The sequence below is a fragment of the Oryctolagus cuniculus genome, chromosome 18, assembly GCF_964237555.1.
Source record: "Oryctolagus cuniculus chromosome 18, mOryCun1.1, whole genome shotgun sequence".
NCBI lineage: Eukaryota > Metazoa > Chordata > Mammalia > Lagomorpha > Leporidae > Oryctolagus > Oryctolagus cuniculus.
The window spans coordinates 23,492,600-23,507,013 of NC_091449.1; the positions used below are offsets into that span (position 1 = coordinate 23,492,600).

Sequence of the window (14,414 nt, forward strand, 5' to 3'; positions counted from 1 at the left end):
GGAAGACTGAAGAACTGTCCCAGACTCTGGGAGACTAACCAGACAGGACACTGGAGGCAAGCTGGAGGCCTGGCTCAGACCCTGGACCAGAAAAAGGAAACCAGTGGGAACACTGCAACACTCCAGTGAGGGCCAAGGACACTTTAGTTAGTACACTATCTTGCTTTGTAAACCACACACAGGGCTCTTTCTGCATGACCAATCAAGCACACGATGCACACAACAGAGAGCATAGCTCTGGCCCTGCTCCGGGTGGGGATAAAGACCCCAGCTACTTCCTGTGACACACCTCTCTCCACACTTCTAAATCAGTTACCTGTGACAAATCAAAACACAAGCTCCCTGGGGCAGCGATTCTGAGATCACTGCGTCTCCACAGGCTGGCACAGAGAGGGATCAGTACATGTCGGCTAAGCCAACAGTGTAGGGGCAGCTGTGGGGAAGCGGCTGCTATGGTCCTCACTCTGCCCACTAGAGCACCCATCCGCCACCTCCCATTTGATCTCTATCAACTTAACCTTTCTACATCTCGCCTATGCTTTGGAAAGAAAATCACAGGAAAAGGTATAGGCAGTAGAAAATCAGGAGAAACCAGTATTTAGAAGGAATAAAAATAAAATAAAAAGTCAAGATCAGAATAATATATTTTACATTCCTCTTGTTTGGATCTATCACATATGCCACCACCATACTTCAAGAGTTATTTTAGTTTTTTAAATGTTTATTCATTTTTATTTATTTGAAAGGCAGAGCATCAGAGAGGGCAAGAGAGAGAGAGAAATCTTCTATCTACTGGTTCACTCTCCAAATGTCTTCAACAACTGGGCCTGGACCATGCCGAAACCAGGAGCCCGGAACTCCACTCAGGTCACCCTCACAGGTGGCAGGTACTCAGGATTCGATCTACCATTTGCTGTCTCCTAGGGCACTAGCAGGAAGCTGTCCTGGAAGTGGGCAGCCAGGACTTACATCAGGTGCTCCAGTATGGAACCAAAGGTGCCCCAAGCAGTGGCTTAATCGGCTGTATCACGAGATCCATTCCTTCCGAGAGTTGTTTTAAAGATCAAATGGGGGGTGGCGTGCTGTTGTGCAGTGGGTTAAAGCCCAGCCTGCAGTGCTGGCATCCCATATGGGTACTGGTTCGTGTCCTGGCTGCTCCTCTTCTGATCCAGTTCTATGCTATGGCCTGGGAAAGCAGTAGAGGATGGCCCAAGTCCTTGGGTCCCTGCACCTGCGTGGAAGACCTGGAAGAAACTCTTGGCTCCTGGCTTTGGATCAGCTCAGCTCTGGCCACTGCGGATTTTTGGCGAGTGAACTAATGGAAGGAATGGAGTTGCTCTCTCGCTGACTATCTACTTCTAACTCTTACAAAAAAAAAAAAAACAAAACAAAACAAACAAACAAACAAACAAAAAAAGATCAAATGAGGAAGTATATAGAGAATATTTACCCCACAGCCTAGACATAATCAATGTTCAAAAGTAGTAGTTATTTTTATTTTTACTAAGAAAGGTAGTATCTACACTACATCTAGATAATTACAGGGGGCAGGTGTTACGGGGTACCAGGTGGAGCCACCGTCTGTCTGTGAAGCCTCCATCCCATTATGGGCACCGGTTCATTTCCAGGCCGCTCTACTTCCAATCCAGCTCCCTGCTGATGGCCTAGGAAAAGCAGCAGAATGTAGCCCAAGTGCTTGGGCCACTGCTACCACCATGGGAGACCCAGATGGAGCTCCCAGATTCCACCTGGTCCAGAACCAGCCATTGTGGCCATCTGGGAAGTAAGCCAGTAGATAGAAGATATTTCTCTCTCTCTCGCTAACTCTGACTTTCAAATAAAAAAATTACAAGGATAAAGTACAATATAGCAGTTCTAAAACTATTCACACAAAAAATACTTAATGAGCTTTTCTTTTTTAAAAAATATTAGATTTCTAATAAGATAAAGTCAAATAACTGAAGAGAAATATCAATCTAAAATAACAGGTAAATCAGTCTCTCTCCACACACACACAATAAACACTAAAGAGATACCCAACTTTGCAAGTGAAAAAATGCAAGTTAAAACAAGAGATCATGTTCACCCAGCAAACAAGCAGAAATTAAAAAGCCTAGTAACAGGGCCGGTGCTGTGGTGCAGCAGGTAAAGCCACTGCCTGCAGTGCTGGCATCACATATGTGTGTCAGTTCAAGTCCCGGCTGCTCCTCTTCTGATCCAGCTCTCTGCTATGGTCTGGGAAAGCAGTAGAAGATGGCCCAAGTCCTTGGGCCCCTGCACCCATGTGGGAAGACCTGGGGAAGTTCCTGGCTCCTGGCTTCGGATCGGCACAGCTCTGGCCATTGCAGCCAACTGGGGAGTGAACCAGCGGATGGAAGACCTCTTTCTCTCTGCCTCTCCTCTGTGTAACTCCTTCAAGTAGATAAATAAAATCTTTTTTTTTTAAAAAAAAAGCCTATTAATGAGGTTGTATAGGAAAAGAAACCCCAATAATGATAGTATAAATTGCTATAATCTTTCTGGAGGGAAATCTGACAAATCTGTCAAAAACTGTAATACACATTAAGAAAACTATTCTTAATAACATGTGAGTGCAAAGGCATCACCTGCCAAAGATGATGATGAAAACCCAGTAAGAAAAGTTCCTCTTGGGGCCGGCACCATGGCGTGGCTGGTTAAGCTGCTGCCTGCAACGCCAGCATCCCAAATGGGTGCCCGTTTAAGTCCTGGCTGCTCCACTTCCAATCCAGTTAATGCTCCTGGGAAAGCAGTGGAAGATGGACCAAATCCTTGGGCCCTGCCACCCGTTTGGGAAACTAGATGGAGGTCCAGGCTCCGGGCTTCAGCCTGGCTCAGTCTCAACCATCACAGCCATCTAAGGAGGAAACCAGCAAATGGAAGATCTCTCCCCCTTTCTTTTCAACTCTTCAAGAAAAATCCTTGGAAATTAAAAAAAAAAAACGAACTTACTCTTAAGTCCTCCACCTACCCCAGGGGTATCCTGAGGGTGGAAAAGACCCCAGTAGTCCTGGAAAGGGGGTCAGTAGGAAGGGGGTGAGAAGGACAGGAAACGGGTTGCCCAAGGGGTAGCTGGGGAGCACAAGCTGCTGCCCAAACCACACCTGGATGGCCTGCAGCTGGCTGCTCTGCGAGAGGAACAGCACAGGGGCTGCTCAGCGGGTCTCCTCACTGCAGAGCAGAAGTGCACAAGCACGGAGCAGGATGCCAGAGAGCAGCCGAGCAGGACACACGGACCCAAGCAGAGACAAGCTGGCTTACTGGAGCATACTACTCTGAGGCTGTTCCCAAGAGTGATGCACTCACCTCCCAAGGGAACTGTGGTGATGGGCATGGTGGGGCGTGGAGCACGAGGTCTCCAAAGGGGCCACAGAGCAGAGGTAACTTCCGAGTTCAGGGCGCACAGTGCACCAGTACCAGCTTATGCAAATAGAGACAGGACTGGGCTGCTCCCTATACAGCCTTTCTTCTGTTAACACCACAGTCTGGGAAGTGAGAGACAGAGGAGCTCCAGGTGAGAGTGGCTGCCCCACAGACTACAGAAACAGAAATCCAGCCCTCAGTAGTGCTCCTTAAAGAGCAGAGATCACAGGCACACCGTGCAGAATACAGCCTGGTGCAGGGGCCCACTCTAGGGAACCATCACACAGTAACCACACACCAGGAAGAAGGAGCCGTGACAGGGATGTAAGTTACGTGGATATACCCACATTCTTATGGGAACACACAGCACAAAATGGCTTGAAAATCTAGCTGGCTGTCAAGAAGAAACTGGTTAAATCCAATAACCATATCGGTCATAGTCACCCATGAAAAAGACTCAAAGTGGTTAGGAGAGGGATATGGATTGGCAAAGAACCTCCACAGCTACTCCTAAGTTAATTCTGCAAACAAGACAGCCTGTTCTCTTCCTAAGAAAGTCCACGCCCACAGAGGTGTCTAACCTCACGGACAGAGGGTAGGTGCCAGGCTCACAGGGGTGTGTAAGTGCACTAACAGAGGGCAGGATCCACGATCACATGGGTATGTAAGTGCACCAACGGAGGGTGGGAAGGTCACAGCCTGCACAGCCCACAGAGGCCTCCAGGAGGAAAGACGTAGGACAGAGGCAGGCATGTGGTCAACTTTTTTTTAATGCTCCAGCAGTTTTATTTCATGAAAGCTTTTCTTTAGAATTACTCTACTACTTTTTTTTTTTTTGACAGGCAGAGTGGACAGTGAGAGAGAGAGAGAGAGAGAAAGGTCTTCCTTTGCCATTGGTTCACCCTCCAATGGCCACTGCGGCCGGCGCACTGCGCTGATTCGAAGGCAGGAGCCAGGTGCTTTTCCTGGTCTCCCATGGGGTGCAGGGCCCAAGCACTTGGGCCATCCTCCACTGCACTCCCTGGCCACAGCAGAGAGCTGGCCTGGAAGAGGGGCAACCGGGACAGAATCCAGGGCACAAACCGGGACTAGAACCCGGTGTCCCAGCGACACAAGGCGGATGATTAGCCTATTGAGCCACGGCGCCGGCCTCTACTACTTTTTATAAGTTGTTTTTTTAAGTCAAAAGACACAGAGCTCAGGCCCTGGAGTGGGTGCTTGAGAATTCTACTCACAGCTAGTTTGACCAGCACCAACTCAGAGGCTGCCTCCTGCAGAACTCAGACCTTCAAAACCTGTTCGCGGGTAACTGATGGCACATAAATGCAGACATGAACTGAAGGCGTTTACTCATGATTCCTGTGACTTCAGAACCTGTACTTACACAATCTCGGCGCTGTCTTCACAGAAGTCAATGTGCAATGTAACAGGCTTCATGCAGTACAACCGGAACTTTTTTGCTCTGTAGGGAAGCTGCATAAATGATTCCACTGCAACTCGGATGCTGACAAATGAAGCAGAGAGAGTTCCATTATAAAACACACAACACAGAACAGACTCCTTTATAGTTCACCTAGGTCAGTAACATGCTTGCCGTAAAACAAAGTAAAGGACATCCCTTTCTGATTCTAACACAGCCTCCAACAGATGCTTGGAGACATCTGGCCAAGGGGACAAAACTGCTTCTTGGAGGGTGGAAAAAAATCTTTCTGTAAAAGCAGAGAGATCCTACATAGTGATTCAGTGTATCTGTGGCATCAAAATTTCATGGCACAGGGGCAGGAATTCAGGGAGAGTGTATCTGGTGAGGCTCCTCAGGTTAAGACACACTGTGCAGCTGGCACTGTGGTGCAGGTGAAGGCGCCACCCACGGCGCCAGTGTCCTTGCGAGTGCCAGCTTGGGCCCAGATCCACTGCCGATCCAGCTCCTTGCTAATGCGCCTGGGACATCAGTGAAGACAATTCAAGTACTTGGGTCCCTGTGCCCACATGGGAAACTCAGATAGAGTTCTGGGTTCCTGGTTTCAGCTTGGCTGTTGTGGGAATTTGCAGAAGTAAACCAAAGGATGAAAGATACACTTCTCTTTCTTTCTCTCCTTTTCTGTCACTCTGCCTTTCATACCACAAATCAGAAGGAAGGAGGGAAGGAGGGAGGAAGAGAGGAAGGGAGGGAAAGAAGGAACAGAAATACTGCACAGGGGCAGGCATGCGGCCTACCTGCTGGGATGCTGCTTGGGATGCCCTGATCTCGAGTCAGAACACCCGGGCTCCAGTTCTTGTTCCACACCCAATCAGCCTCCTGCTGGTGCAGGCCCTGGGAGGCAGCAGGTGGCTGGGTCTCTGCCACCCACAAGAGAGACCACATTGAGTTTCCAGTTCCTGGCTCCAGCATGGCCTACCCAGGGCTGTTGTAGGTATTTTAGAAGTGAAACAAGAAGGCACGCGCTCTCTCTCCCGCTCTCGTCTCTGTCTCTGTCTCTCTCTCTGTCTCTCTGCCTTTCAAATACATAAAAAGTGAAAAATAAAAGGAAACACTGAATAACAATGAATAAGCCTGTGAAATAAATTCCATTTACTACGTGACCAGAAGTACCCCAACATTGCTGTCTATGAACAGATGTTTTAAAAATTAGTATTTGCCAACTTTGCACAAAACAGCTGATGGACGGCGAGGTGACAAGGCAAGCAACAGACATGCCAACATATTTCCTCACCATCAAGCAGCTCTCTTCCCTGAAGCCCTACCCTTTGTCTTAGATAGGTTAGAGCTCTACTTAATCATTTGATTTTCTTGCCAAAAATAAACTCAAAACACCAAACACAAAAGGAAAAGCTCCCATGATGGCTAAACACAGTAAGTACTTAAAAACAAAATATTTATTTATTTGAAAGAGTTACACAGAGGGAGAGGGGGATGGAGAGGGGGAGGGGGAGGGGGAGAGGGGGAGAGAGAGAGAGAGAGGGAGGGAGGGAGGGGTCTTCCATCCACAGGTTCACTCTCCAATTGGTCACACTGGCTGGAGCTGTGCGGATCTACAGCCAGGAGCCAGGAACTTCTTCCAGGTCCTCCTGCACACGGGTGCAGGGCCCAAGGACTCGGCTTTCCCAGGCCATAGCAGAGAGCTGGGTCAGAAGTGAAGCAGCCTGGGCTTTTTAACCGGCACCTATATGGGATGCCGGCACTGCAGTTGGTGACTGTACCGCTATGCCACAGCGCTGACCCCAAGTACTTTTATAACAATTATGGTCACAGAGGTGCAGAATCCCAAGCTGGGGAGGCACCTACTTTTCCCTTAAGTATCTGCAAATCCTCCATGTCTGGTGAGCCCTTCTGCCACGAAACTCCTCTACGTGAGAGACACCTCTTACTGCACCGAAGGCTAGCTGGCTCTGCTCTTTTTGCACTGGAATAAGAGCCCTTGTGTTTGCCTATTAAATGGACATCCTCTGACTCTGGGACAAACCATGGGACAATTATCACTAAACACCAACAGTGACTTGTGCTAGCTTTTCCTTAACATTTATTTATTTGAGAGGTAAAGCTATAGACAGAGAGAGGGAAAGACAGAGAGCTTGGTCTTCCATTCTCTGGCTCACTCCCCAAATAGCTACAATGGCCAGAGCTGGGCCAATCCAAAGCCAGGAGCTACTTTGGGTCTCCCACATGGGTGCAAGGGCCCAAGCACTTGGGTCATCTTCTGCTGTTCTCCAAGGCCATGAGTAGGGAGCTGGATTCAAAGTGAACGGGTGCCCATAAAGGATGCTGGCACGGCAGGCAGCGACTTAACCTACTATACCACAGCACCAGCCTCGTGTGCTGGCATGTTCCCCCCACCCCCAGAAACCATTTATTAAAACTTCATGCATTTTATCAATACAACTTTAGGAACACAGTGATGTGCTAATGTTTTCTAGTGAGCTGTGACATGCAGTCCCACAGTCAATGAAGGTTACAGTCAGGACGAGCCTGAACCGTCTCCACACCCTACGTGATAGCCACACCTTTACTCTGTGACGCAGAACAACCAGGAATACACACTTGAGTATATAATCTGCTCTCTGCAACCTGAGGGTGGCCATCAATTTCCTCCTCTGTGGAGACACGGAGAGTTTCTCTCTACCTCCTGGTGGTGAGGCAAACCGCACTGAAGGACCCACCCCATCCCACGTGCAAACTAAGAGGACAGGCCAGAGAGCAGCTGGCACAGGGCACCCAGGAGACGAGAAGGGAACAGCCTGAACCTGCCCTGCCCCACCCTAGGCAGGCAAGTGGAGAAAGGCCACAGTAACTCTCTGTCCTCATTAGGACCATTTGCTCCTCTAGTCATGCACGCAGAATGGAAACCTGCAGTCTTCCTTCATTATTTATCTGAAAGTCACAGACAGAGAGACAAACACAGATGCCTGTCCACTGGTTGATTCATTTCTCAAATGCGGCAACAGCCAGGCTGACACCAGGAGTCCAGAACTCAGTCTCCCGTGTGGGTGGCAGGGGTCAACTTGAGCCCTCATCTGCTGCCTCCCGGGGGTGCACTGGCAGAAAACCAGAGTGGAGAGTGGAGCTGAGATTCAAGTGCAGGCACTCTGATGTGACGCACAGGCATCCAAGTCATGACTTCATCACCGCGCCAAATGCCTGGCCCAAGTTTTCATTTCTTAAGGCACAAAAACTCTCAATGTCTTCTTTTTGCAAAAGGTAATCCCCTTACTTTAAAAACTGACATTCTCCTTTAAAATTCATCATTATCTCCTTAAACAGAGTAAGGCAAACAGACATAAAACCACACATACGTCTAAACAAATTCAGAGTTGGTGAACTCAAGGGGCTTCCATAGCCTAGACAGCTCATAGCAAGAGGCTCGGGTGATTGCTGACAGCATAAATAAGTGTGCCAATTGTTAAATCAACAACGGGAGTCACTGGGTTCATGCTCCCCATGTAGGATCTCTGTCCTTAATGTGTTTTACTATGAAACTTAAAAACAACACTACTAGTCGAACAATACCCTATACCTGGTTCGGTTGTGTGAGTGCAGCCTGTGGAAATCCCTGCTTAGTATATACTAAGTTGATCTTCAGTATATGAAGGTAATTGAAAATGAAACGTGATGAAGGGCGGGATGGGAGAGGGAGTGGGGGAGGGGAGGGCCACGGGAGGGAGGGAGGTCAGGGTTGAGGGGAAGCCACAACAATACAAAAGATGCATTTTATATTCTACTTAAAACTATTGGTTGAACTCTGTAATTAATACACAATTACTCTTAGGTGTATAATTAATGCTGTAAGTAGTACTCAAATAGTATTTTACACTTTGTGTTTCTGTGTGGGAGCAAAATGTGGAAATCTTAACATATGCTAAATTGATCTTCTATATATAAAGATAATTGAAAATTAATCGTGATGTGAAGGGGAAGGGGAGAGGGAGTGGGAGAGGGGAGCGTTGTGGGTGGGAGGGAAGTTACGGGGGGGAGAAGCTCTTGTAATCCATAAGCTGTACTTTGGAAATTTATGTTCATTAAATAAAAAAAAAAAACACACATACGTACTTTTTAGATTTTACTGGAATGTACCTGGCGAAGTCTACAAGGAAACACTCTGCCAGGTAATGGTCTGCTGAAGACATGATTGACTTAATGACAGCCCTGCACCAGCACCGTAGCTCCGGACAATACACCACGCAGACCTGCAAAACAGAAGGCAGGCTTTATTACGTTCAGCAGTCAAACCTCTAGTCACGTGATGACAGCCCTAAAGGCTCCTCTCCACATCGTCTCAGCCTGTACCCCACTTACAGGAGATGACACAGGTGCAGGAGGCTGCCCAAACTGAGCACTGTCTCCCAGGAAAAGGCCCCCCAGGAAACAGGGATCAGCTGAAAGGAAAGTGCTAAACGGGAAGAATTCCAGCTCACCAATACAGAAGGAGTGGGAGAAATCACCATATTGAAACAAATGAGGGGCCCGTGCTGTGGCATATCCTGTAAAGCCACTATATATCCTATATTGGCGCTGGTTCGAGCCCCGGCTGCTCCACTTCCAATCCAGCTCTCTGCTATGGATGGGAAAGCAGTAGAAGATCGGCCACGTCCCTGGACCCCTGCACCAGGAGCTTCCTCCTGGTCCCTGGCATTGGATCGGCACAGCTCTGGTTGTCGCAGCCAACTGGGCAGTGTACCAGGGAGTAGAAGATCTCCTCTCTCTCTCTGCCTCTCCTCTCTGCGTAACTCTGACTTTCAAATAAATAAATCACTCTTTAAAAAAAAAGAAAACAAATGAAAGTGGATTCGGGCAGTGACAGCCACTGAATGGAGAGAGCATGAAGTGAAACACTCACAGCAGTGCCACGAAGGAGGGGTCACCCTAGCATGGCTTGCAAGTGGCACTCTCTCCCATGTTAAACCCACGTGAAGGTAACAGCACGCCTGTTCTTCAAAACAAGTGACCCTCAATCTATTCACAGTGTCCTGTTTAACCACCTCTCCACAAAAGGACAGGGAGAAAGCACTAACCTCCTGGGTAAATGCTCACTGTGAGGAGCCCATCATGCTTTCCCAAACAAGACTACACTTAAAGGACCACTGACCCCGTTCCATCCCTCCAGTAAGTCACTGGTATGGAAAAATAACAAATTGGTCACTAAGGACATTTGTGGGCACGAGGGAAGGAATTCAGATGAGGTCTTGTCTGCCTCCTAACGAGTGTTCATGTCCTTCCCCTCCATGCTATTACCGAAGTTCACACTTGGAACGTGGCTGACCCAAGAGAAATCAGACCACAGCAATGGTGGCTGAGGCTGCACGAAAGCAAAGAAGCCCTGATGTGGAGCACAGAGCAGAAACAATCCCAAGTCGGTCAAAGCCATGAGCAACCAAAGAGGGAGGCACGGCCCAGAACTGAAAACCCCAGGTCCTCTTTGCCAAGGTCCGTATACCTGCCCTGGCTCCCACCGCCAGGAAGACGGCCCTAACACCTGGATCTGGATGGCATCTATCCCAAGGCCCCACTTGGACCTACACAAGCACCACCCCCTGCCACCATCAGCCTGAGTCTCATGCAACCCAAAAACCTAACACAAGGCAACAACCATGAACGTTAAAATACTCTAATCACATTCATCATTCTAAGCTCCTGAAATATTTTTAACAATTATCTGGTAGACAGAGCACTCCCACCCAATGATTCACTCCCCAAGGACCACAACAGCCGTGGGGGAGAGGGTGAAGGCTATGAGCTAGGAACTCAATCCAGGTCTCTCAGGTGGGTAACAGGGATCTAATTACTTGAGCTATCATCTGGTGCTTCCCAGGGTCTGTGTATTAGCAGGAAGCTAGAATCAGGAACCGAATGCAAACACTCTAACATGGTGGTGTTTCAACTACCTGGCCAAACACCCACCCCTACATCCTGATTAGTGTTTCAAGATAGGATAATTAAAGGCTGGTGCTGGTTCCAGTTCCGGCTGCTCCACTTCCAGTCTGGTTCCCTGCTAATGAGCCTGCGAAAGCAAAGCAAGATGGTCTGAGTCCTTGGGTCCCTGCACCCACGTGGGAGATCCTGATGGAACTCCTGACTCCTGGCTTCGGCCTGGCCCAGTCCTGGTCATTAAGGCCATTTGGGGATTGACCTAGAGCATGGAAGATCTATCTGTCCCTCTAACTTTGCCTTTCAACTAAATAAATCTTTAAATAATAATAAAGATACAATAAATAAAGTGCATTCAGATACATACCTGTCCTTCTTCCAACATTAATGGTTTTATTTCTATATCTTTACACATGCTGTTATAGAAGTCATTCATGGCGCTATTTAGTTTTTGATAGTCGACTTCATGATCCAAAAAGGGACTACATCCTTTTATAATAACCCAGAAGCAATCTGGATCTTCAACCTGCAGAATTTTTAAAAGATTATAAAATCATGCATGATTTCTTTTAAAACCAAATAAACCTTAGAACCATGTAACTTTCTAATTTCAGTGATCTATCATTTTTGACAACTACCTTTCTCTTAAATGGTCATACCAAAGAGCCAAAGATAAAATTTAAAACATGTGATCAATAATATGCAATTCTCAATTATGTAGTACAACTCAAAAAGCAATCAGTTCTATTTGGTCTCCTGTAGCTTAAAAATATAAATATTAAAAATATTCTTATTATTAAAATACCTATTAAAACATCGATATATATAAAAGGTTCAGAACATTTTTAGTATTCTTTTTGTGTAAGAAAAATAAGTATGAATATATATACAGCCTGCTCATATTTTTTTAAATGACAGCAGATGAACCAAAACAAATACAGATTACCTCCTACAGGAGAAAAGAATGGAGTAGAAAGAATAAGGATGAAACTTAGACTGACTTCTCTGATGGGTCTTATCTACTCTTGTTATTATTACCTACTATTGTTATCTACTATTGTTATTTTTATTGTTAGGGGAAAGAATTATAAAATGGAAAATTAAATTTTTTAAAAGATTTTATTTGTTTGAGAGGTAGAGTTACAGAGAGAGGGAGAGACAGAGAAAAAGGTCTTTCATCCGCTAGTTCGCTTCCAAGATGCCCACAATGGCCAGAGCTGGGCAGATCCAAGACCAGGAGCCAGGAACTTCTTCTGGGACTCCCATGCAGGTGCAGGGGCCCAAATACTTGGGCCATGTTTTACTGCTTTTCCAGGCCATACAATAGAGCTGGATAGAAGAGGAGTAGCTAAGACATGAACTGGCGCCCATAAGGGATGCTGGCACCACAGGCAAAGGCTTAGCCTATTATGCCACAGCACCAGTCACCCCCAAATTAAGTTTGATTGACAACATCACTAAAAACTCATGATTTGGGGCAGACGCTGTGGTGCAGAGGGTTAAAGCCCTGGCCTGAAGCGCCAGCATTCCATAGGGGTGCCGGTTCGGGTCCCGGCTGCTCCACTTCCAATCCAGCTCTCTGCTGTGGCCTGGGAAAGCAGCAGAAGATGGCCCAAGAACTTGGGTCCCTGCACCCATATGGGAGACCTGGAGGAAGCTCCTGGCTTCCGACTGGCACAGCTCCAGCTGTTGCAGCCATCTGGGGAGTGAACCAGCAGATGGAAGACCTCTCTTTCTGTCTCTACCTCTCTGTGTAACTCTTTCAAATAAATAAAATTAAATTTTAAAAAAGAACTCACGATTTGTTTTTTGACAGGGAGAGTTAAACAGTGAGAGAGAGAGAGAGAGAGAAAGGTCTTCCTTCTGCTGGCTCACCCCCCAAATGGCCGCTACAGCCAGCATGCTGCGCTGATCCGAAGCCAGGAGCCAGATGCTTCCTCCTGGTCTCCCATGGGGTGCAGGGCCCAAGCACTTGGGCCATCCTCCACTGCACTCCCGGGCCACAGCAGGGAGCTGGCCTGGAAGAGGGGCAACCGGGACAGAATCCGGCGCCGCAACCGGGACTAGAACCTGGTGTGCCGGCACCGCAAGGCGGAGGATTACCCTAGTGAGCCGCGGCACTGGCCAATAAAATTAAATTTTAAAAAAGAACTCATGATTTTTTTCTTTTGACAGGCAGAGTTAGTGATAGAGAGAGAAAGGTCTTCCTTCTGTTGGCTCACCCCCCAAATGGCCGCTACAGCCAGCGTGCTGCACTGATCTGAAGCCAGGAGCCAGGTGCTTCCTCCTGGTCTCCCATGGGGTGCAGGGCCCAAGGACATGGGCCATCCTCCACTGCCTTCCCGGGCCACAGCAGAGAGCTAGACTGGAAGAGGAGCAACCGGGACAGAATCCAGCGCCCCAACTGGGACTAGAACCTGGGGTGCCAGTGCCACAGGCGGAGGATTAGCTAAGTGAACCACAGAGCCGGCCAGAACGCACGATTTTTCAGAGGTTTTCCCTAACTCTGTCTACTGAAAAGGTATGGAAGCAGAAACACCCAGAGATATGGAGTCTAAGTTACCAGTGGCAGGAATAGAAGAGTTCATCTTAGTAATCGTATTATTTTTCTGAATGTTTGACTATTCTCATAATAAATAACTGGAAAATGAACAGCAGTCATTCTGGCAAGGACAAAATAGTGTATAAGTTACACACACAGCACAATTATGAACCCTGAAAAAACACAAAATAAATGAAGAGCTAGCAAAAGCAACAGACACTGGAGAGCTGACCCTCGAAAGAAGGAACTTCACTGGGCACTATCCCAGAACACCTCCCAGTTGTACAGAGTGGCAACAACGCAACACAAAGTCACACTGTGGCTCGAGGAATCAGAGCTGTCAGTGCCAGTGAGGATTAGGGGGAGAAATTCTGAAATAGAGCCATAGAGGGAGCCCTGATGTCTGCACATCAACACCCCCCCCATCCTTGCCAAGTCCTGAACAACAATGGGGGAGACAGCAAGGAGTACTGAGTACGTGAGCAGTGCAGGGCTCAGAGGAGCACGCAGTTACAGCTGCTGCCCCTAGAAACAGCACTCCGGGCATGTGGCTCCATTCAGTCCTTCGCACTCAGAGACAACCAGATTCCGGCTTCCAGCAGCACAAGGCCACAACCCTGGGATGACTGCAATTATTCATTAAAGTGCTCACTTGAGTGGTGAGCATGTGGCCTAACAGTCATGACACTCACTGAATCCCCCCGCCAGAGTGCTAAAGATTCAATATTCAGTTCCAGCTCCTGACTCCAGCTTCCTGCTAATGCAGAGCCTGGGAGGCAGCAGTGATGGCCCAACTGGGTTCCTGCTACCCATGCAGGAGACCTGGAATGGGTTCCCTACTGCCAGCTTTGGCTTCAGTCCAGTCCTGGCCATGGTAGGCGTTTGGGAAGTGTATCAGTAGATAAGAGCTATTTCTCTCCCCCGACCCCTGTCACTCTTAAATAAAATTGATAAATAAGCAAGCCTGCCTGCCTGCCTGCCTGAATAAGCTCCACAATGCCAGAAGAACTGACTGTTCAGGCTATCATCTGAGGCAGGCCCCAACCTTCCATTCTTAGAGACTTCACTCAAAAAAGCTTACAAATCTGGAAGTGTGTCCCTGCTCAGTAGCCACTCCTATGAGGCCAGGGC

At 47.9% G+C, this 14,414-nt stretch overlaps 1 protein-coding gene across 1 annotated transcript in view; it reads right to left on the reverse strand.

Moving 5' to 3' along the window:
* Positions 1-14,414, reverse strand: part of LOC138846717 (putative ATP-dependent RNA helicase TDRD12) — a 35,927-nt gene that overhangs the window by 9,791 nt on the left and 11,722 nt on the right. Inside the window, exons 2-4 of the mRNA XM_070063271.1 lie at positions 11,109-11,267; positions 8,927-9,063; positions 4,766-4,885 (exon numbers count right to left, since the gene is read on the reverse strand). Of these exons, the coding sequence (XP_069919372.1) occupies positions 4,766-4,885; positions 8,927-9,063; positions 11,109-11,267 (416 nt within the window). The remainder of the gene's footprint in view (positions 1-4,765; positions 4,886-8,926; positions 9,064-11,108; positions 11,268-14,414) is intronic.